Here is a 24,453-nt window from a genome sequence, read left to right on the forward strand (position 1 = left end):
GAAACATTGGACCTATTTGAGTCCGTATGTTGTGTACTTTATTATTTACCCCTGTAATAGGTATTATGTAGGAATAACTGAACGCATATTTGGGGAAAGCATGGCACATTGCTCCTCATTCGGACTAGCACTGAGAGACTTAAAAAGTGAGGAACCCGTTCGTTGCCTTACTTTTTTTGGAAACAAAACACCAGCTACCATCATTACGGTGAAAAAAGAGCAAAGGGGGCACTACAATATACAATATACAATATAAAAGCAAAGGGGGCACTACAATATACAGTATAAAAGCAAAGGGGGCACTACAATATACAGTATAAAAGCAAAGGGGGCACTACAATATACAATATACAATATACAATATAAAAGCAAAGGGGGCACTACAATATACAGTATAAAAGCAAAGGGGGCACTACAATATACAATATACAATATACAATATAAAAGCAAAGGGGGCACTACAATATACAGTATAAAAGCAAAGGGGGCACTACAATATACAATATACAATATAAAAGCAAAGGGGGCACTACAATATACAATATAAAAGCAAAGGGGGCGCTGCAATATACAATATAAAAGCAAGGGGGCGCTACAATATACAATATAAAAAAAACCCACATAATATCCAAAAGGGGCACAACACTGGAAGCCATAACAAGAATATGTAAAAACAAAAAAAAACAAACGGAGAAACGGAGAGCGCATCCCAAGGAGAGAGACAGAAAACTGCCAAAATGTGCTAATGAGTATCAGAAATACAGCACTGTGCAGCAAACCCTACACATTGGATGGGATATAGTAAGTAGTGCAGCAGCAATAAATCCACCCTGAGGGAAACCAAATGGATCCTCGTGGAGTAATCGCAATACCCGGGTACTAAAATGACCAGTAAATATATAGACTAAATGCAAGACATCTATAAGAAGTAACATCCATCACTCACAGGCATTGTTCCCGTTACACAATATATTATGTGAGTCTAGGAGAGAGAATCGAGACTGATATTAACTGGAAAGCATGGCTACAATTAACTTGCCACATTTCAGTAGCTTCCAACCAGAACCGTTAAAGAAGGGTTTACCGCAACTGCTCTGCCTTCAGAGGAACTGCTCTGCCTTCAGAGGAACTGCTCTGCCTTCAGAGGAACTGCTCAAGGGTTGGAACCTTTTCACTAAGGGCAAAGGCACAGGAAACGATGTTTACTGATGGAGGTTTCAGTAAAAGAGGCGTTGGAAAAGCATATCTTAGATGTAAGAATTCTAAACGCAAACCTCTACTACCCAAAAATCTAAAAGAAACGATTTGGAAACACAAAATATACTACGATTCATATCCACATTGTAACACAGGGAATATCAAAATTTGCAGTGTCTTGCAAAAACATTGGTTGGTACTACATACGGATCAGGAAGGGGAATTTCTGCCCAGAGAGCTTACAATCTAAGTGGTATGAGGGGGACATTTACAGACAGCAGGTGAGGGAATAAGTGCGGTGGGTGTGGGACATTAGCCATGAGGCTAGGCCAGGGGTCTCCGAACTACGGCCCGGGGGCCACAGGCGCCCCACAATATTCTATCTGGCCTGCAGGAACTTGAAATATATATATATATTTTTTTTTTTCATATATCATTTCCCAGTGTAAGTACGACATCGTTTCTTTGTAATTGTCACATTTCTCTTTAGTTCTGAATTATATCATGCTGATTACCCCAAAAAGATCCAAATAAAACTTATTCGCAGTGAGGGAAATAGGTTTAAGGCAAGAGAGCAGTAGAGGTGAAAGGGATGGAAAGGAGACAGTTATGGGTAGAATACAGGAGACTAGCGGGGGCGTTGGGTGATAGCAAAGCTGATATGTAGGAAGGAGCAGATGAGGGGAGAACCTTTCTTGAAGGTAAGGAGGAGAACTTTGTGGTTGATCTGCAATTTGATGGGAAGGGATTTAATGAGGAGAGGAGCAGACTCTGTTTTGGGAGAGAGTGAAATGATTCTAGTTGCAGAATTTTGGATATCTTGCAAAGGAGAAAGTTGAGGCAGGGAGGCCTGTTGGCATTGTTACAATAATCCAGATGGAGAGGATAAGGGCATGCATTAGAGTTTTTGCAGTAGGTTGACAGGGGCAAGGGCGGAGCTTAGCAATATTACATAGAAAGAAGCGGCAAGTGTTAGATATGCCGTGAATCTGAATGGAGAAGGAAAGGGTGGAGTCGGATGTCACTCCCAGGCAACAAGCTTTGGCGACAGGATAGATGGTAGAACTGTTTACGGTGATAGAAAAAGGGGATATTGGGCCAGGTTTAGGGGGAAATATGAGGAGTTCAGTTTTGGAGTGACATCCACTAGGACAGGGGAGCACAAACTTTTCCTGCTGCGCCCCCCTGTCTTCCTTGTCAGCTCTCGACCTCCCCCCCCCACCTGGTATCTGCGTCAAATTACACTGCGGGGTCGTGACGTCACGTGACCCGCGGGGTCATTTGACGCGTGTCACGTTGTGACGATCGAGAGAATTTGGCCCGGGATTAAAGGGGTTACACCCCAATTGGCCACCCTCTACCCTCGCCTGGGAAGCAAGGGGTTAACTGGACTGAGGTCCAGTAATGTGTTTTTACCTCGCTTCAATATCCAAATGCTTAATCCCCTGTAAAAAATGTATTGATTCTGGGCCAGTGTCTGCACCACACACACTGGGGCTTAAGGGGTTAATAAGATACAGTTTAAGAAAATACAACTGTGGGGTGTCTTTTCAGAAAATCTGGACTTCAAAAGGCTTGATTGAAGTTGGGTGTGAAAAGCAGAAGGGGTTTTTGGTGCACAGTATGTTAATACCTAATTTGCAGGCCAAGGGAAAGCTAGACGCAGGCTGGGACATTGGGTGTGACATTTAGCACCAGGTGACAAATGTCCACCACCCAGGGGTCCCTGCTTCAAAGGATTTTTTGATGGGGGCCAGGGGTGCGGCTACCCAAGGAGAAAATCAGAATGGGTGACCTTAGTAAATATAAGAATCTTATGAGATGTCCTCGGCGGAACATGCTAAACATTACATATGTGTATTCGTGGGGCCGAGCCCCAACTAATGATTCTATACACTTGATATCTAACAGATACTAAGAGCCAGATATTAATATCTCTCAATTTTAATATTACACGGTAATATGTAGTCTCATTGGGAGCGTCATGCGTGACGGAATGCATTAATATGTACTCGCGTGCCAGTAAGTACTACTGAACTGAAGTTATGAAGTTATTTAGATAGGGAAAAGCAGTTTTTAAACGTCGTGGGGTGGGAGGAGTTTTACTCTGAGAAACTGTCAACGTCACCGCTGATTTATGAGAGGGGCTGGGTTTAGGTTGTGTTCAAAGGGAAATAATTGTATAAGAACCAGGCTCAGCCTAGGGCTATTGTCTTCATGTATGGTCTTCATGATCTTCATGTATGGTCTTCATGATCTGCTTGTCTTGCTGTGATGTCAACTGAAATATGAAAGAAATGGTCCATCCTGTATCCTGATGGCTTTCTTGTCATAATCTTTAAGTAAGTGTCTATATTTTGCCTGTTATTTGTATATCTTGTGTGTTCACCTTTATCAAGGAATAAATTATATTTTATCATATCTAAGTCTCGTCCCAGTTCAACCCAGTTATATATATTTTGGTGTATTATTAATAGCCTGTCATAAAGCTCCCGTCACACACGTCGCATGGCCCCGCGGCGTCATTTGAAGCCGCGTTGCCATGGCGACGCGTCACAGCAGGCTGAATCCCAGTAAGTGTTGCAGGGGCCTCACGCAATCCCCCAGCATTTAATTTAAATGCCATGGGGAAGAGCGCGGGGCCTCTGCAACCGCCCACGCCCCCCCAGCTAAATCTCCCGCCCCCCTGGGGGGCGTGCACCTCAGTTTGCGCACCCCTGCACTAGGACAAGGGAGTGCAAACTTTTTTTTTCCTGTGCCCCCCTGACGGCAGTTCCCCTCTCTCCGCGCCCCCCTCTTACCTCAGCTCCGGCATCATGACGTCACATTGCCATGGCGACGCGTCTAAGATGCCGTCGGGGCCAAGGTAAGTGAGGTTTACAGAGGCCTTCGTGCTTCCCCGGCACTTCATTTAAGTGCCTTCGGGAAGCGCGAGTGACCTCTGTAAACCAAGCACCCCCCGCAGTCAGTCGGTGGGGGAGCACGCCCCCCAGTTTGCACACAGCTGCACTAGGATATAGCCAGGACGCAATCAGAGACTTTGGACTGGATTGCAGGTGTAAGGGTAGGGGTGGATAAATATAAATATATCTGCATGGAGATGATACCCAAGGCCAAAAAAGGTGTGTGTGTGTGTGTGTGTGTGTGTGTGTGTGTGTGTGTGTGTGTCAGGATAGAGCTTTCTCGCGGATACCAAAGAAGTTCAGAATATGGAGGGTGAAAGACTGTATCAAAGGAAGCGGAGGCTGAGCAAGATTAGTATTGGGGAGCAGAGAGATTGAGCAGGATTAGTTTTGGGGAGCGGAGAGACTGAGCAGGATTAGTATTGGGGAGCAGAGAGATTGAGCAGGATTAGTTTTGGGGAGCGGAGAGACTGAGCAGGATTAGTTTTGGGGAGCGGAGAGACTGAGCAGGATTAGTATTGGGGAGCAGAGAGATTGAGCAGGATTAGTTTTGGGGAGCGGAGAGACTGAGCAGGATTAGTATTGGGGAGCAGAGAGATTGAGCAGGATTAGTATTGGGGAGCAGAGAGATTGAGCAGGATTAGTATTGGGGAGCAGAGAGATTGAGCAGGATTAGTTTTGGGGAGCGGAGAGACTGAGCAGGATTAGTATTGAGGAGCAGAGAGATTGAGCAGGATTAGTTTTGGGGAGCAGAGAGATTGAGCAGGATTAGTTTTGGGGAGCGGAGAGATTGAGCAGGATTATTTTTGTGGAGCGGAGAGACTGAGCAGGATTAGTATTGAGGAGCAGAGAGATTGAGCAGGATTAGTTTTGGGGAGCGGAGAGACTGAGCAGGATTAGTATTGAGGAGCAGAGAGATTGAGCAGGATTAGTTTTGGAAAGTAACCATGGGATTTGGTTTCATGTAGGTCATTTTCTACATTAGTGAGCACCGTCTGAGGCTAAGGCCCCGCTGCCTCAGTCAGCCCGCACTGCATGAAGGCGGTGATCTGAGAGGCAATTGACCCGCTACCTGCGGTCTGTAGGGAACGGGAGCTGGGGGGGGGGCGTGGTTTGAGCGGAGGGTCCGTTCGTCCCCCCCCCCCCACACCACACCCCCCTCCCCACACACACACACTTTTCCCCCGCAGCTCCTTCCCCCCCAAGCCGCATCCCTCCCGTAGCTCCTTCCCTCATTGGCTGACTGCCGCATCATGTGACACATCAGAGCTGCAAATTACTAGGAGCTTGCAGCATCGGCCGGCTGATGCGTCACAGCACGCAGTCAGCCAAGTCGGAAGGAGCCAGCGGGGACCTCCACACTGGAGGAAAGGGGCTGGTGGCGCGCGCCGCCGGACGCAGCGGGACCAAAGCCTGAATGAGCTGTATGAAATGTGTGTAGAAGAGAGAGGGGCTTCTGCTTCAGCTAAACCTATGGGGGTGCACATGGGGATAGGCGTATGATGCAGAAAAAGAGAGAGGATCCCACTAGAATCATGCACTCCTCCAAGGTGAATCTTTTCACAATAAGTGGTAAGAGGTGGTATATGCCACCTCCACTAATAGGAGAAAATGTATTTACATATTGAAACAAAAGAATTACAATCAAGGCTCATAGTGCTGGCTATGTTTATGCTCTCGGTAGGTAAAGTGGTCCTACCATATAGAATTGTAATTCATGACTGTAAGAATATACCTAGTTATAAATACCTGGCTAGGCAAGTGAACACACCTAGAGTAGCTACTTATCATAAACATGTGTGCACGTGAAGTAAAGGTGAGTGTATACAATTGTGAAATAAATTACTCTAAGTGATAGTGACTAATTAGTGTGAATATATAATTACTGTAGCTAAACCAGTATGTGCCACCCGATTGCCAGCTGCATTTAATATCTCTGCATATATTCTTTGAATCTCCAATGTAATGCTTAAAATGAGAGGATATGGCTCCCTCTTGTGGTCTAACAGTGTAAATGTCTGAAGAGCGATAGCTGCTATAGCCAATACTCTCGCGCTGCCGGTATAGACAGAAATTGGATCACATACTTGCTGTTGACTCATATACAGCCCCCTATAGTGGGGCGGAGTATAACACTTGGTCCAGTATTGGTGGTATTATATATCCTACTGGACCAAGTGATTCTGAGTAAGTCATTTACTGTAAATCAGCAATGGGAAAAGACACCATACATGGTGCATACAAACACGTGGGTAGCGTCAGCTCAGATATCTACAAAGAGCACAGAGATAGGTATGGCCTATAAAGAGTATACTAAGACTGGCTCAACGCAGTTCCCAAAGATTCTAACCCACCGCAGTACTTCCCTTATCCAATTGCCTATGAGCGTACCCAATAACATAAATACCAGACTCCAGCCAAGGGGGAGGTCAATTTAAGCCAAAAAAAAAGGTGCTGCGTTGTGAGGCAAAATAGAAGCATTAAGTTAAGCAGGCGGACACTGCAATGCGAGTCACAGGAAAAACGCCCGCACAAAATGCAGCCTGGGGTGTAACTGATCGCAGGACCGGTGGTTAAAGGGCTTGTGACATCATTGCGTAGCGTCGAACGTCACCTGATGTGACTGTCGATTGGATGCAGAGATGTCACCGCGTAGCGTCAAGCGTCACTCAATGTGTCAGCCAAATTGCTATTAAAAGGTCACCTGTCCATGCTAGTGAGTAAATGTATTTTTAGTTCTGTTCTGGATCATTTCTTGGGTTCCTTTCTACTATGTGTTGGGAGAAGTAACAGGTGTTCGTTCGTATTTACCAGTCAAGATCTCACAAGTTAACAACATCTCTGTATGTTCGTTGACTGATAAGTAAAAAAAACCCACCAGAAGTGTTTTTTCATATGCCAGCTTACCCACCATTTTTTTTCCTCTCCAGTTTCTTACAAAAAAAAAAAAAAAGTGTGTGGAAAAGATGTTTTCACTGTGACGATCACAATCGCCTTTATACCGCAATTATTTTGATGTTTAGCAGCTCTTCCACCCTTTAGGGCTCATCGGTTTGATTGCTGGTTCTGCATTATGAAACTGGAGGGGGCTTCATGAAGCTCTGATAACGGGTACCACTGCTTGGTTGGTTGATTTTGATTCACGTCAATGACAGTTTACACAGATCAAGCTCCGATACCGGTTATCTGAGCTTTGCGAGTGCCACCACACCTCCGGCGTTTGCAATCATGTGATCACTTCAGCAGCAATCACATTGCCCTACTGGCTAACAGAGATGGAAGTGGAGGCGTTCCATGTCCATTTTGATCGGGCTGACCTCTCCGTGGGAGCAGTTAGCCTGATTAACTCTGGAAGAAGAGCAGCATTTCCCTATAATGTTCCTGGTCCGTCCATAGGGTTTCTGGCAGCCGGGGCTTGTGATGTTCCATATAAGGTACATCATAAAGGCATTTATAATGTATATTAACTGTTATGTGGAACCTGTGTAGAATATTTATTTTGTAACCAAACAAACCGCTTTGCTTATTGTTAAATGAAAATGAATAAAATGTGTCATCAATCAAGTTTGGTTCATAAATATGCTAGCAGTATGTTACCACTCTATGATCGTCCCCTCACATTGATATTTAATTGACATGTTCACTTCTCCTCTTCTCTGTTTTTAGATACATGTATCATGTTTTGACGAAGAACACAACTGTTACTGAACATAATCGTAATCTGTTAGTGGAGACCATTCGTTCAATCACAGAGATTCTTATCTGGGGAGATCAAAATGACAGCTCTGTCTTTGAGTAAGTGACACTATTATACATTTGATAATAATGCATTAAGTCTCTTATTTTAAAATGGCCATTATCGTTGGAAGGAATCCAATATGTGGTAACGAATTGGAATCCTGCTTTACCCTTTTTATTTTAGGAATTTGTCTGCATATATTGTGCTTATGTTTATTGCACCTTTTTTTCCCTGTAATCTTAAACACTGCAATTTTTGTAAATTTAAATGTAAAGGTTAATAAGTTTTGTCTTTGGGCTTTAATTGAACTTTACGTTTTGAAGAGGGATTACATTTTCAGACACATTTTCCTACAATAGATTTTTGTGCGTGAAGTACATATTTTTCTTGAAACCCTACAAGCCATACAAGTTACCATTCATTTTTGGTGGTGGCAGCGATTTATGATCTATATTGTGACAGATTGAGGGTAGATATTACTCCATTTGAGGGACCCTGCGGGGTTGAAAAGTGAGTGAGCTAGGTAGCTGTGTGTATTAACCACTGTCACATACGCTTGTCACATGCTCTCAGGTGTGCCATTCGTGACGCCCCCTATTCAGGTAAATTAAAGTGTATGAGGTTACCGTGAATTCTGCATGCAATGACAGAAAAAGACACGTACGACCTTGTTTCAGAAAAGTGCAGTAGATATATTTTGGGCAACAAGCCCCAATTCTCACATAAATATAAAGTAATTCAAGTGCAGCATCAGAGGGTGCATAGGATAAGAGTTCTAATAAGCACCGCTCTGTTGCCAATGTGTGAGTGGTGTCCCGTGGGGTATAGTGCCACTGGAGCGCGGCAGCTGCCGGCAACAGCAGGGCTCCTGACATCCTCGCGTACTTCAGGATTCCTCGCGTCGGCGGCCCCTGACTAAGCTTAATGGACAAGCGAACCGCATACGGTTCGCAAGACGGCGCTGTTTCTTCATACTTGAGGAGACTGGAGTTATATTTTTTGCCAAATTGCCATCTTTGATGCTTGAGGTCAGACGCCGACGTGAGGAACCCGGAAGTGCTGAAGTACGCGAGGACGCGAGAGCCCCGCTGTCGGCGGCAGCTGCAGTGCTGCAGCGCTCCAGTGGCACTATACCCCACGGGACATTCCTCGCACATTCGCAGCAGAGCGGTGATGATAAGAACTCCTATCCTATGCACCCTCTGATCTGCACTTGAATTACTTTATATGTATGCGAGAATTGGGGCTTGTGGCCCAAGATATATCTATTGCACTTTTCTGAAACAAGGTCGTGCGTGTCTCTTTTTCCTGTCGTTGCATGTTGTTGGAGATGCCCTGGCAGGACCTTGGAAGAGCCGAGGCACCCGGCCGTAAGAAGATTAAGCCCTGTGACCTTTTTCAAAGTATTTTTATATACTATATTTTTCCTAGTGTGACTTTAAGTAGCGCACGGAATATTTTATATACCGTGATTTCTGGTTTTGTTTAACATTAATTGGAATTTGCAGGTATTTCTTTAGAGCCGAGTCTGTATAAAGAAAGAGAGCTTCTTTCCTTTTCTATCCCCATGGGCCCTTTGAACCGCTGATGTCGTCATATCACTCCTATTTTAGCATTGACAAGCCAGTAGTTTATGAACATATAAAAAAATCAGACCTATTTCTCTCATCATTATGAGCACTTGACAAACTTGTATTCATTTGCGAGCTGTTTTTAAGTCCCCCCCCCCCCCCTTTTTGCCTGTTTTAGCTTTTTCCTGGAAAAGAACATGTTTGTCTTCTTCTTGAACATACTGCGGCAGAAGTCGGGACGTTACGTCTGCGTTCAGCTCCTTCAGACATTGAACATCCTATTTGAGAATATTCGTCACGAGACGTCCTTGTGTAAGTACCTGTTCATTTAGAGATGAAGCGGAAGAAAAACGACATTGTATGAAATGTACAAAAATAAATAAATTAGTCGGGCCTATAAAGGAGGGTAAAAAAAACACAAAACACACGGTTTCAACTATGTATGGGCCAGCTGGTATCCAGACTAGGACATTGGGTCGTGACCAAATGACCGGCGGCACTTTGCAGCAACTCACCCCGCCGCTGGGAGCTGTCGCCGACGGCAGCTTTGCCGGAGCTTAACCGTTACCCTAAACACCCTACCCTAAGCCCTTTACCGCTAAAACCCTTAAATCTGACCCCAGATCCGAACCGCTGAAACTAACCTTTTACAAGCGGGTGGAGGTTCGAGAGGCGTTTCGGCTGCGGCGGAGAGACAGTATGCAGCCGAGCGTCGGCAGTCATTTTGTCTGGGTGAAATGGAGCGACCACATGTCCCATTCCGGGTTGTATCTGTGTGCATGTTCCTGTAATATGTTTCCCACTGACTTTGTGAGTAACTGCCATGCTAGATCTTGTGTAAAGCCCTGGTTACACATAATATTCCATTGCTCAGAACAGGTGACCTGCTTCCTCTGCACCATAAACCCAAATGTGAATGGAGATTTGTGAAGGAATGAGGTTTGGTCAATGCACCATCTACACTAAAACTTTGTAGGCCTACAAAATTAAGTTATCTAGCTCGGGGCTCCAAGTCTTTTGGTTGAAGAGAACTCCTTTCAACATTGGTTAAACAAGGGAACAGATGAGTCCGTGTGAGAGCAAGTCCCTGCCCCAGAAAGCAAACAAATATCCATATATTAATGCTCTGTATTCCCATAAGGACTTACATTCACGTGGCAAAATTCAGCAAATCTCACTCCAGCATCTAGAGAGGATGTATGCGCTAGTTCCTGAGAAGTTAATCTTCAGATATGACAACATAGATAATTAGTGCTGATAGCGGCATATAACTCACACTTGTCTTTTTTATTTTTTCTCCCAACAGATTATTTGTTGTCTAACAACCATGTGAATTCAATTATTGTTCACAAGTTTGACTTTTCTGATGAGGAAATTATGGCTTATTACATATATTTCCTGAAGATTCTCTCTATGAAACTGAACAATCACACAGTACACTTCTTTTACAACGAGGTAAGTCTCCCCAGAATTATGTATGAATCAGGTTCTCAAGCCACTTTGCTACCAAGTAAATTAACCTGTCCGCATGAATTTACAGGTTGTCCTAATAATAATGTATTTTTCTTCTATAACTCTATTACCCCAGAGGGCGGCAACTCCAGTCCTCAACGGCCGCCAACAGGTCAGATATTACAGAAATCCCTGCTTCAGCACGGGGATCAATCACTGACTGAGCCACCTGTGCTGAAACAGGGATATTCTTAAAACCTGACCTGTTGGTGGCTCTTTGGGACTGGAGTAGGCCACCCCTGGTGTTTGCAGAGATGAGCACAGATTCTTCTCGGCACAATAAGTCTGTGAGCGCTTAGTGTGATGTGTAGGCCCGAGGCACTGCAGTGTAAGGGGCTAGTTTGCCACTGGCGAGGTCTAGATAGGATAACACACGTGGAAGCGGATGTATGCTGCTGGCAGCCTCTGACACACCAGGTATAGCTGCAGGTTACTTTTTATTAAGTGAGCTCCTCTTCCCAGATTGCTGCCAAGCAAATTCATGTTGGAGAACAAATGTGTCAAAGGCAACCACAGAGGTGATCTTTACCGGTTCTCTGCCAGCTTCCTGTTGCTGGCCATTTTAATTACCCAAATGTGCCGCTATGTTGGAATGAAATAACGAAGTTGGTAAGATGTTGAGGCCCTGCTGGGCTAACCTCTGCCACGGGCAAGTTTAATGACCACGTCTCCTCCAATATTTCAAAATATAGTTGGATAACGGTGAAAAATGAACGTTATCTGCTTTCAGTGCATACAGTGTTTGTACCCGAGGGCTGAAGAAATCGTGGCGTTTTTTGGCAATGTTCAAACCAGAATACCATTAATATTCTTAAATAAACCCAGACAGAATGGTTCCCATTGTTTTTCAGTAGAACCTGGGGGCCGGGGCTGCACAAACTCTCCCCGCTGCGCCCCCTCCTCGCTGCACAAACTCTCCCCGCTGCGCCCCCTCCTCGCTGCACAAACTCTCCCCGCTGCGCCCCCTCCTTGCCTTGTCTTTGGCGTTAAATGACGCCGCAGGGTCACGTGACGTTTGTTGCCATGGCAGTGTGACATCAATGATGCCGCATTGCCATGGCGACACGTGCTGAAGACAAGGTAAGGGACGTTGCAGACGCCTCCCGCGATCCCCCGGCATTTAATTTAAATGCCTTGGGGGAAGAGCACGGGACCTCTGCAACCGCCGCGCCCCCCCGCCCACCTCTGCAACCGCCGCGCCCCCCCACCCACCTCTGCAACCGCCGCGCCCCCCCGCCCACCTCTGCAACCGCCGCGCCCCCCCGCCCACCTCTGCAACCGCCGCGCCCCCCGCCCACCTCTGCAACCGCCGCGCCCCCCGCCCACCTCTGCAACCGCCGCGCCCCCCCCCCCGCCCACCTCTGCAACCGCCGCGCCCCCCCGCCCACCTCTGCAACCGCCGCGCCCCCCCGCCCACCTCTGCAACCGCCGCGCCCCCCCGCCCACCTCTGCAACCGCCGCGCCCCCCGCCCACCTCTGCAACCGCCGCGCCCCCCCCCCCCGCCCACCTCTGCAACCGCCGCGCCCCCCCCGCCCACCTCTGCAACCGCCGCGCCCCCCCGCCCACCTCTGCAACCGCCGCGCCCCCCCGCCCACCTCTGCAACCGCCGCGCCCCCCCGCCCACCTCTGCAACCGCCGCGCCCCCTCCCGCCCACCTCTGCAACCGCCGCGCCCCCCCGCCCACCTCTGCAACCGCCGCGCCCCCCCCGCCCACCTCTGCAACCGCCGCGCCCCCCGCCCACCTCTGCAACCGCCGCGCCCCCCCCGCCCACCTCTGCAACCGCCGCGCCCCCCCCGCCCACCTCTGCAACCGCCGCGCCCCCCCGCCCACCTCTGCAACCGCCGCGCCCCCCCCCGCCCACCTCTGCAACCGCCGCGCCCCCCCGCCCACCTCTGCAACCGCCGCGCCCCCCCGCCCACCTCTGCAACCGCCGCGCCCCCCCGCCCACCTCTGCAACCGCCGCGCCCCCCGCCCACCTCTGCAACCGCCGCGCCCCCCCCCGCCCACCTCTGCAACCGCCGCGCCCCCCCGCCCACCTCTGCAACCGCCGCGCCCCCCCCCCGCCCACCTCTGCAACCGCCGCGCCCCCCCGCCCACCTCTGCAAACGCCGCGCCCCCCCGCCCACCTCTGCAACCGCCGCGCCCCCCGCCCACCTCTGCAACCGCCGCGCCCCCCCGCCCACCTCTGCAACCGCCGCGCCCCCCGCCCGCCCACCTCTGCAACCGCCGCGCCCCCCCGCCCACCTCTGCAACCGCCGCGCCCCCCCGCCCACCTCTGCAACCGCCGCGCCCCCCCGCCCACCTCTGCAACCGCCGCGCCCCCCCGCCCACCTCTGCAACCGCCGCGCCCCCCCGCCCACCTCTGCAACCGCCGCGCCCCCCCGCCCACCTCTGCAACCGCCGCGCCCCCCCGCCCACCTCTGCAACCGCCGCGCCCCCCCGCCCACCTCTGCAACCGCCGCGCCCCCCCCGCCCACCTCTGCAACCGCCGCGCCCCCCCGCCCACCTCTGCAACCGCCGCGCCCCCCCCGCCCACCTCTGCAACCGCCGCGCGCCCACCTCTGCAACCGCCGCGCCCCCCCCCTGCCCACTTCTGCAACCACCGCGCCCCCCCGCCCACCTCTGCAACCGCCGCGCCCCCCCCGCCCACCTCTGCAACCGCCGCGCGCCCACCTCTGCAACCGCCGCGCCCCCCCCCTGCCCACCTCTGCAACCGCCGCGCCCCCCCGCCCACCTCTGCAACCGCCGCGCCCCCCCGCCCACCTCTGCAACCGCCGCGCCCCCCCCCGCCCACCTCTGCAACCGCCGCGCCCCCCCCCCGCCCACCTCTGCAACCGCCGCGCCCCCCCCCCGCCCACCTCTGCAACCGCCGCGCCCCCCCGCCCACCTCTGCAACCGCCGCGCCCCCCCGCCCACCTCTGTAACCGCCGCGCCCCCCCCCCCGCCCACCTCTGCAACCGCCGCGCCCCCCCCCGCCCACCTCTGCAACCGCCGCGCCCCCCCGCCCACCTCTGCAACCGCCGCGCGCCCACCTCTGCAACCGCCGCGCCCCCCCGCCCACCTCTGCAACCGCCGCGCCCCCCCCCTGCCCACTTCTGCAACCACCGCGCCCCCCCGCCCACCTCTGCAACCGCCGCGCCCCCCCGCCCACCTCTGCAACCGCCGCGCCCCCCCCCCGCCCACCTCTGCAACCGCCGCGCCCCCCCCCCTGCCCACTTCTGCAACCACCGCGCCCCCCCGCCCACCTCTGCAACCGCCGCCCCCCCCCCGCCCACCTCTGCAACCGCCGCGCCCCCCCGCCCACCTCTGCAACCGCCGCGTTCCCCCCCCCCTGCCCACTTCTGCAACCACCGCGCCCCCCCGCCCACCTCTGCAACCGCCGCGCCCCCCCGCCCACCTCTGCAACCGCCGCGCCCCCCCGCCCACCTCTGCAACCGCCGCGCCCCCCCGCCCACCTCTGCAACCGCCGCGCCCCCCCGCCCACCTCTGCAACCGCCGCGCCCCCCCGCCCACCTCTGCAACCGCCGCGCCCCCCGCCCACCTCTGCAACCGCCGCGTTCCCCCCCCTGTCCACTTCTGCAACCACCGCGCCCCCCCGCCCACCTCTGCAACCGCCGCGCCCCCCCCGCCCACCTCTGCAACCACCGCGCCCCCCCGCCCACCTCTGCAACCGCCGCGCCCCCCCGCCCACCTCTGCAACCGCCGCGCCCCCCCGCCCACCTCTGCAACCGCCGCGCCCCCCCGCCCACCTCTGCAACCGCCGCGCCCCCCCGCCCACCTCTGCAACCGCCGCGTTCCCCCCCCCTGCCCACTTCTGCAACCACCGCGCCCCCCCGCCCACCTCTGCTATAGGCTATAAATCTATGGTTTAAAGCGGCAAAACATGTGGAATCTTATATGGGGTTAAAAAAATCTGTTCTGTAATATTAGATTTTTTTTTTTTTTTAATTTTTTCAACTCTTAATGCCATTTTTGAATGAGTTTTAAAACATCCTTTTGATTTCCATAGCAGGTATTTCTCCCAAGCAGCGCAAAAGATCTTCGCACGACTTTCCTGTTTGTGATAATTTGTTGCTAATACTCCCAGCGGTTTGTGCTGTTAACTGTAAGATTAGATAATGTTACCATTAGTGATGTTCCCGGACCCCGCAGCAGGGGGCTGGAACCGGCGCCGGGTAGTTTCGGAGCAGGTGAAGGCTTGTTGGCAGCGGAGGGTGAGGAAGACCGCTGCAGAGGTCACCGGTGACGTCGTGGGAGCAGCAGCAGAAGACATCCTTGCAGAGCCGGTGGGAGCAGTGCAACACAGCACAGATTATGCGGGTGGGAGCTAGGGAACCATGTGACAAGAGCAGGATCGTTCCGGCTGTCCAATAGGACCGCTCCGGTAACATGGTTCCCCGGCTCCCACCGGCATCAGCTGGGCTGTGTTCCACTGCTGCCACCGACACCAGGACGTCGGCTGCTGCCACCGACACCAGGACGTCTGCTGCTGCTGCTGCTGCTGCTGCTCTCACAATGTCGCTGCGGTCCTCTGCAAAGGTCTTCCTCACCCTCCGCTGCAGGTAAGTTCATGCTATCCGGCCGGGTACACAGTACCCATCCCGGCAAAATCTCATTTTGCCCGGGTACCCGGTATAATTTAGGACTCGGTATAACACTAACACTAGTTACCATTGTAATATAAGAATACATGGTAGCTGCTGAGTTACTGACTGAGCGCAAAGATAAGAACAGAAATGTAAAACCAATAGTTGTCTCAATAGACTCAGTTGGAGAATGGGGAGGGTGGGGACCGGGGAAGGGGAGGGACTGGGGAGCGATAGATGTGAATGAAAATATAATGTTAACACTCACACGGCCATGTGTGAGCGACGGCCCATAAATGGATGTGTCTCCTCTGCAGAGTCTTCTTCTCCTTTTCTCCTCCGACCGAGACCGTTGTATTCTTTATCTTTACCAGCACAGATCCAGCAACTCCGCCACGATAAAGAATATAACGGTCTTGGTCGGAGGAGCAAAGGAAAAGAAGATTGCAGAGGAGACACATCCATTTATGGGCTGTCGCTCACACATGGCCGTGTGAGTGTTAACATTATATTTTCATTCACATCTATCGCTCCCCAGTCCCTCCCCTTCCCCGGTCCCCACCCTCCCCATTCTCCAACTGAGTCTATTGAGACAACTATTGGTTTTACATTTCTGTTCTTGTCTTTGTGCTAACCATAATATTGTACCCTTTTTCTCTTTATTCAGCTCCGATAAACGAGTACGGGGACAATTGTAAACAAGGGCGGACTTTGTTAGTGTGGAGGGGGCGGGGGGTGCGTGCAAGTTGTTGAGCGGGGAGACTGGGTGCAGACAGGTTGCCGTGGTGGGGGTGCAGACAGGTTGTGGGGGGGGGGAGGGGGGTTTATCAGGATTTTGAGTGTGGTGGGGGGTGCATGCAGGCAGGGTTCTGACTGTTGGGGCACGGGCGTGGCCAGGTTGTTGAGGGGGTGGGTGCAGGCAGAGTGGGTCCCAGCTGGCTAGTCATGGAAGTTCCTCCCGTATTCTGATATAAACAAGCCCAACTTCTGGTATCGGTCAGCCTGGCCCCCCTCAGCCGCTGTGCCATAAAGACTTATCGCTGCTCTTCCTCCCCCTGACAGCGGCCCAGTCTTTAGCCCTATATAATATACTTTCTTTCATTACCCAGGACTGAGTTTCGGGAAATTGTCAGTGAATCATAATGTACATAGAAGTGCCTGTCTATACCACACTACTGTAATCTGACACGGTCAACTATACACAAATTACAATATTATCCTCAATTCAGTGAGTTCCTTTAACATTACTGTATTAAATTAACTTAACAAATCTTTGGGTACAGGTGTACCTATTTCTACCATGAGAGGGCAGTAACACGTTACATGTGTAATACAGGATATTCTGATAATGTGTTTTCTGTCTTTATTTGATTATCGTTACAGTGTTTCATGTAACCTAAGAGACTGCTGTAGTGATGGCAAATTGAGTGTATATCTTTACTGTTTTTGTTTATCTTTGCATGTATGTGAATATGTACAAATGTCGCTGTTCTATACGCAAGCGTGGCAGAGCGCAGAGGAGGGTCCGAGTGTGTAAATGTGCTCCGTGTGGCATCTGAAGAGAAGGCCCTGAAACAGTCCCCTTATTGGAAAATAAAATGTTCTCCTTAAATGAAACCGTAACAATAAATTGACCTAAAGGTGTCTGACTCTGCGGGGTTTCTATATTTGCTGATTGGGCCGTTATTGGCCAAAACTCCCCATTAAAGTTGATGGGAAATTGTGACCCAATCAACTGCTTTGGCGTACTGTATGTAGAATAAGTATATGTATATATAATTTTACTTTTCTGTTTCTCTCCCCCCTCTCCCCCACCCCACCACGTTGCTTTCACACTAGACTTTGCCTTTTATTATTTTGTGGTAACAGAACATTTTATTGTCAATAAAGCCATTTTTCTTTTTTTACTCCCATTTTCAGCACACCAATGATTTTGCGCTTTACACTGAGGCAATCAAATTCTTTAACCACCCTGAGCATATGGTTAGGGTCGCGGTGCGATCCATCACATTGAATGTTTACCAAGGTAAGCATCATTGCTTTAACAATCTACCATCCAAATCAACTTATTACCTGACTAGCAGGTAGATATTTTAGTTATGTTCTGTTTTATGGCAAGTCACATATAATATTCATACAGTTCTATATTGTACAGTATTAATGGCGATACATGGGGTCTATTCATGTATTTGGGTTACTAAGTCATGCACGTTTTGGTTCGTGACAAGAATATCTGTCCCTTTTTCAGTGCCGTGAAACAGGTTTCCCTATGTTGGGGAGTTTTTTTTTTTTTTTAAATTTGCCTGGAACTGAACTCCACCCATAAGTGATTCCCAACAGGGGAACCCCTAGGGGTCTGTGAGGCGTCTCCAAGGGGTTCGTCTCCCAAAAATATCTAATGGCTTATCCCAGGCAGTATGGTGGGTTCCTGAGCCTGTGCACACTTGGTAAGGCCGCAGCAGGAAAATGGAAGACATCAGGAGCTTTTAAGGTTGCTCTCCACAATACTTTGCATCCACAGCAGCAAGGCATTGTGGGGAGTGACTTTGGAAGCACGTGCTGTAATTTACAGCTATAATCCCCCCCCCCCCATATGCTGTCTGCATGCCCTCACAAGCTTAGGACACAATACAGACTGGAATCGGTCATACTGTTTTGTTGGAAATAATTTGAGTAGGCAATAAGATTTATTAATTTGGGATCAAATATTTTCTAGTGGGGTGTGCACAATGTAAAGAGGTTGGGAACCAAAGACCTACAAGATTGCTACCGTCCATGGTGCTGACTGGAGATTAAAACCCTAAAATCTTTACAGAAACGTGGGTATAGGGAACCCTGCTCAACCACTTGGTAGTGAATGTGGGAGGGTGCTGCCTGGGATGAGTGTATCATATACATGTTGACCTGTGCATGCACTGAGAACAAGAATCCCAACGGACGGCGTACACCTCACAAAACTATTATTAGAGTGTAAAAAGTAACTTTTTTATTGGTATTGTAGTAAAATACAGGGACGGTTTGGATAGACAACTAACTATCTCATTGGTCGCTAAAAAAAGTGCGCAGACCGTATATAGCGATACTGTCACAGTGAACAGATCTAATAGCCCAACATGGAGTTTCTAAAAAGCCACGGTATAACTGTAATGTAATGTGTACCTGCGGATATAAATATATGTATGTATCTATTTCCCACACTTGTCTGATGAATGGCCCATTCCAGCGTCTATAACCAGTGGAGAAACACCCAGGGGGTGATTTAGAGTGCCCTATAGGTAAATACAATGAGTTGTGGGGAGGGGAAGGAGAAAAGGTGTATCATCTGTAGTTAATATCCTCTCATTAATTCGCCTGATATCCTAAACCCTGTATCCCCTTAGTGATAAGTCATCTGTGTAGGCCTATTGTTTAAATTCGATAGGAGTTTGCACAGAATGCTGGGCTATGGGGGCGTTGCAGGGAGAGTTACAGGCAGTGAGAAATACTGCTCAGACGTGCGCTCGGGGACTCACAGGGGTCAGGATAAGAGGTATATAGTTGAAACTATTCTCAGTATTTGGGCTTTCCGTGTCCTCCTATTCTCACTACAAGAGTCCTCACACTTAGCCAGGCTGGCTCTGCATAGCTGTAAACTTCAAATAGCAGCAGCCAGATCTCTCTCTCCCCCTCGCCTCATACCCATGATGTCTGATCACTAAGGGGATACAGGATGTTGGGATATCAGGAGGATATTAACTACATATACACCTCTCTCCACTCCCCTCCCCCATCAACTCTCTGTACTTACCAATAGGGCACTCTAAATTACCCCCTGGGGGTTTCTCTAGTGGTTATAGACCCTGGAAGGGCCATTTACCAGAGGTGTGTGTGTGTGTGTGTGTGTGTGTGTGTGTGTGTGTGTTATTTCAAATGTTTTTATTATTTTTTGGTGAAAGCAACATAGACGTTATAGGATTTATCTACACAACAGCACAGTAAATGCCACTTTTAACATTTTTTTCCAAACTCCTGGAAACATGGAGACATCAGGTCGAAATAACTTTAAAAAGTAAAAAGGTTAGGGTTTAGTTGTGCCACTTTCTCCTATTCACTTTTCTTGTGTTTTGCATCTTTTTGCTCTATTAAATTAAGCATGGATGATAGTATAAAGAGGAGAGGGAGGGGAGAGAAGAGAAAAGGGGGGGTGGAGAGATTTTTTCCCCCACTGAATCTTAACCCAGGCTGTGCAATGCAGCAAGCATAAGCTTATAGGGGACCATGTCATATGGCTTTAAAGCAAAAGGTGTTGGCATTTCCATGTAATTTCCCAGAATCCCTTGCTGCGGAAGCGCTGGGTGATAATGGTGAAAAGAACACTCCGGAGCGCAAAAGACGCCCCTTAGGTACATAAAAAAAGGAAAAAACACAACATAGTGCAATACTGCAAACAAAAGAATAAATGCAATTTAAACTGAGTGCCCCCTCACGTGGTAGAAGATTAATTCAGGCGTTTCCAGATTGCTGATCTGGAGCAGTGTGTTAAGAACGCTCCCGAACTATATATAAATAAAATAAATATATATAGTGTAATACAATTTTAATTAAACATATACCGGTTTAAGGACACTCACTTTAAGTACACTCACGAGTAAGGACATATCGCCCAATAGGCAAACGGCAGCTCGCGCCTGCGCCTGTCAGCACGTCCTGAACAGCAATACCGGCTCCCTACCTGTACCGAAGCTGTGCGCAAGCGGGGAGACTATAGAGCCTGTTACAAATGCCTTATTTACATCAGTTATGCATGTATATGACGATTTCAGTACAGTACATGCATCAATAAGTGGAAAAAGGTAGTGCTTCACTTTAAGTACATTTTCGCTTTACATACATGCTCCGGTCCCATTGCGTACGTTAATACGGGGTATGCCTGTATACGAACATTGAGCCCATTCAACTCGCATGTTCCCAAAAGGACATGAGCAATTTGACCACTCAGGGTCCTGCAGCAGTCTCAGGCTGATCTCTAGCAGTGTCTGTAGCTTTTGGCTTCAGAGTCTGTGTGTTTCTGCCTCTCAACGAACAGCCAGCACAGTGGACAGCTGAGCGCATCAGGTGACGTCACGGCAGAGGGGGAGTTCTCCGTGATCCGACAGCAACAGCACCCCTGAAGATCGTATCACGATTGAAACGCGTAGGTTGGTCCCCCTTTTGACGTGGAGAATACAGAGCCATCTGTCCTGTCTGCTGCGAGGCGCGGTTGCGAACGGACGCTGTTGCATCACGGAGAACTCCCCCTCTGCCGTGACGTCACCTGATGCTGTCAGCTGCTCCACTGTGCTGGCTGTTGGTTGAGAGGCAGGAACACACAGACTCTGAAGCCAAAAGTTACAGACCCTGCTAGAGATCAGCCTGAGACTGAGTGGTCAAATTGCTCGTGTCCTTTTGGGAACATGTGAGTTGAATGGGCTCAATGTTCTTATGTGTTTTTATTAAAATTGTATTACACTATATATATTTCTTTTATTTTTATATAGTTCGGGAGCGTTCTTATCACACTGCTCCAGATCAGCAATCTGGAAACGCCTGAATTAATCTTCTACCACATGAGTGGGCACTCATTAGTTTAAATTGCATTTATTCTTTTGTTTGCAGTATTTATTGCACTATGTTGTGTTTTTTCCTTTTTTTTTAATGTACCTGAAATGAGTCTCTCTTGTGTTTGGGAGTGTTCTTCTTACCTTGTCTAAGGGTGTTGGGAAACACCCTCATACCAGCTGCATCTCCCTAGTGGTGGTATATTTTTATTTTATACTAGCTGATAGACCCGGCGTTGCCCGGAATGTGAATGGATAAAATAAAAAATAATGTTTGTAATAAAAAGTATATGAATGAAATAGAATGAAAAGAAAGATTAATATATAAAATTTGTAAAAATATTTTATTGTCGTTGATGAAGAATAAAAACTGGTATATACATTTGTAATAAACATATGTAAGAGTCCATGTGATAATAATTGGTATAGTAATAAATGATTGTTATGAAATGCAAGGGTGTGGGTGGGGGTGTGCTAAGAGAAAGGGTGGGTGGGGGTGTGGGAAGAGGAAGGGTGGGTGGGTGGGGGTGTGGGAACATAAATGAAGGGTGGGTGGGTGGGAAGAGGAAGGGTGGGTGGGTGGTGGTGTGGGAAGAGTAAGGGTGGGTGGGTGTGAAGAGTAAGGCTGGGTGGGTGGGGGGGTGTGAAGAGCAAGGGTGGGTGGGTGGGGGTGTGTGAAGAGCAAGGGTGGGTGGGTGGGGGTGTGTGAAGAGCAAGGGTGGGTGGGTGGGGGTGTGTGAAGAGGAAGGGTGGTTGGGTGGGGGTGTGGGAACATAAATGAAGGGTGGGTGTGTGGGAAGAGGAAGGGTGGGTGGGTGTGTGGGAAGAGGAAGGGTGGGTGGGTGTGTGGGAAGAGGAAGGGTGGGTGGGAAGAGGAAGGGTGGGTGGGTGTGTGGGAAGAGGAAGGGTGGGTGGGAAGAGGAAGGGTGGGTGGGTGTGTGGGAAGAGGAAGGCTGTGTGGGAAGAGGAAGGGTGAGTGGGTGTGTGGAAGAGGAAGGGTGGGTGGGTGTGTGGGAAGAGGAAGGGTGTGTGGGAAGAGGAAGGGTGGGTGGGTGTGTGGGAAGAGGAAGGGTGTGTGGGAAGAGGAAGGGTGGGTGGGTGTGTGGGAAGAGGAAGGGTGTGTGGGAAGAGGAAGGGTGTGTGGGAAGAGGAAGGGTGGGTGGGTGGGAAGAGGAAGGGTGTGTGGGAAGAGGAAGGGTGTGGGAAGAGGAAGGGTGGGTGGGTGGGTGTGTGGGAAGAGGAAGGGTGGGTGTGTGGGAAGAGGAAGGGTGGGTGGGTGGGTGTGTGGGAAGAGGATGGGTGGGTGGGTGTGTGGGAAGAGGAAGGGTGGGTGGGTGGGTGTGTGGGAAGAGGAAGGGTGGGTGGTGGGGTTGTGGGAAGAGGAAGGGTGGGTGTGTGGGAAGAGGAAGGGCTGGGTGGGTGTGTGGGAAGAGGAAGGGTGGGTGGGTGTGTGGGAAGAGGAAGGGTGGGTGGGGTGTGTGGAATGAGGAAGGGTGGGTGGGTGGTGTGTGGGAAGAGGAAGGGTGTGTGGGAAGAGGAAGGGTGGGTGGGTGTGTGGGAAGAGGGTGGGTGGGTGTGTGGGAAGAGGAAGGGTGGGTGGGTGGGGTGTGTGGGAAGAGGAAGGGTGGGTGGGTGGGGTGTGTGGGAAGAGGAAGGGTGGGTGGGGTGTGTGGGAAGAGGAAGGGTGGGTGGGTGGGGTGTGTGGGAAGAGGGTGGGTGGGTGGGGTGTGTGGGAAGAGGAAGGGTGGGTGGGTGGGGTGTGTGGGAAGAGGAAGGGTGGGTGGGGGTGTGTGGGAAGAGGAGGGTGGGTGGGTGGGGGTGTGTGGGAAGAGGAAGGGTGGGTGGGTGGGGTTGTGGGAAGAGTAAGGGTGTGTGGGTGGGGTTGTGGGAAGAGTAAGGGTGGGTGGGTGGGGTTGTGGGAAGAGTAAGGGTGGGTGGGTGGGGTTGTGGGAAGAGTGTGGGTGGGTGGGGTTGTGGGAAGAGGAAGGGTGGGTGGGGTTGTGGGAAGAGGAAGGGTGGGTGGGGTTGTGGGAAGAGGAAGGGTGGGTGGGGTTGTGGGAAGAGGAAGGGTGGGTGGGGTTGTGGGAAGAGGAAGGGTGGGTGGGGTTGTGGGAAGAGGAAGGGTGGGTGGGGTTGTGGGAAGAGGAAGGGTGGGTGGGGTGTGTAGGAAGAGGAAGGGTGGGTGGGTGGGGTGTGTGGGAAGAGGAAGGGTGGGGTGTGTGGGAAGAGGAAGGGTGGGTGGGTGGGGTGTGTGGGAAGAGGAAGGGTGGGTGGATGGGGTGTGTGGGAAGAGGAAGGGTGGGTGGGTGGGGTGTGTGGGAAGAGGAAGGGTGGGTGGGGTGTGTGGGAAGAGGAAGGGTGGGTGGGTGGGGTGTGTGGGAAGAGGAAGGGTGGGTGGGTGGGGTGTGTGGGAAGAGGAAGGGTGGGTGGGTGGGGTGTGTGGGAAGAGGAAGGGTGGGTGGGTGGGGGTGTGTGGAAGAGGAAGGGTGGGTGGGTGGGGGTGTGTGGGAAGAGGAAGGGTGGGTGGGTGGGGGTGTGTGGGAAGAGGAAGGGTGGGTGGGGGTGTGTGGGAAGAGGAAGGGTGGGTGGGTGGGGTGTGTGGGAAGAGGAAGGGTGGGTGGGGGTGTGTGGGAAGAGGAAGGGTGGGTGGGTGGGGGTGTGTGGGAAGAGGAAGGGTGGGTGGGTGGGGTTGTGGGAAGAGTAAGGGTGTGTGGGTGGGGTTGTGGGAAGAGTAAGGGTGGGTGGGTGGGGTTGTGGGAAGAGTAAGGGTGGGTGGGTGGGGTTGTGGGAAGAGTAAGGGTGGGTGGGTGGGGTTGTGGGAAGAGGAAGGGTGGGTGGGGTTGTGGGAAGAGGAAGGGTGGGTGGGGTTGTGGGAAGAGGAGGTGGGTGGGGTTGTGGGAAGAGGAAGGGTGGGTGGGGTTGTGGGAAGAGGAAGGGTGGGTGGGGTTGTGGGAAGAGGAAGGGTGGGTGGGGTTGTGGGAAGAGGAAGGGTGGGTGGGGTGTGTAGGAAGAGGAAGGGTGGGTGGGTGGGTGTGTGGGAAGAGGAAGGGTGGGGTGTGTGGGAAGAGGAAGGGTGGGTGGGTGGGGTGTGTGGGAAGAGGAAGGGTGGGTGGATGGGGTGTGTGGGAAGAGGAAGGGTGGGTGGGTGGGGTGTGTGGAAGAGGAAGGGTGGGTGGGGTGTGTGGGAAGAGGAAGGGTGGGTGGGTGGGGTGTGTGGGAAGAGGAAGGGTGGGTGGGTGGGGTGTGTGGGAAGAGGAAGGGTGGGTGGGTGGGGGTGTGTGGGAAGAGGAAGGGTGGGTGGGTGGGGGTGTGTGGGAAGAGGAAGGGTGGGTGGGGGTGTGTGGGAAGAGGAAGGGTGGGTGGGGTG

The 24,453-nt window shown here is 51.0% G+C and overlaps 1 protein-coding gene across 13 annotated transcripts in view; it reads left to right on the forward strand.

Annotated features, from left to right (window-relative positions):
- CLEC16A (C-type lectin domain containing 16A) overlaps positions 1-24,453 on the forward strand; it is a 304,859-nt gene that overhangs the window by 12,488 nt on the left and 267,918 nt on the right. For all 13 annotated transcript variants that reach the window (XR_012787369.1, XM_075565357.1, XM_075565356.1 and 10 more), the window contains exons 2-5: positions 7,767-7,895; positions 9,589-9,722; positions 10,717-10,865; positions 17,431-17,536. Coding sequence is in view for 12 of the 13 variants with exons in the window: in XM_075565357.1 (XP_075421472.1) it covers positions 7,767-7,895; positions 9,589-9,722; positions 10,717-10,865; positions 17,431-17,536 (518 nt within the window). In the remaining variant the exon portion in view is untranslated. The remainder of the gene's footprint in view (positions 1-7,766; positions 7,896-9,588; positions 9,723-10,716; positions 10,866-17,430; positions 17,537-24,453) is intronic.

The sequence above is a fragment of the Ascaphus truei genome, chromosome 11 (genome assembly GCF_040206685.1).
Source record: "Ascaphus truei isolate aAscTru1 chromosome 11, aAscTru1.hap1, whole genome shotgun sequence".
Classification (NCBI taxonomy): domain Eukaryota; kingdom Metazoa; phylum Chordata; class Amphibia; order Anura; family Ascaphidae; genus Ascaphus; species Ascaphus truei.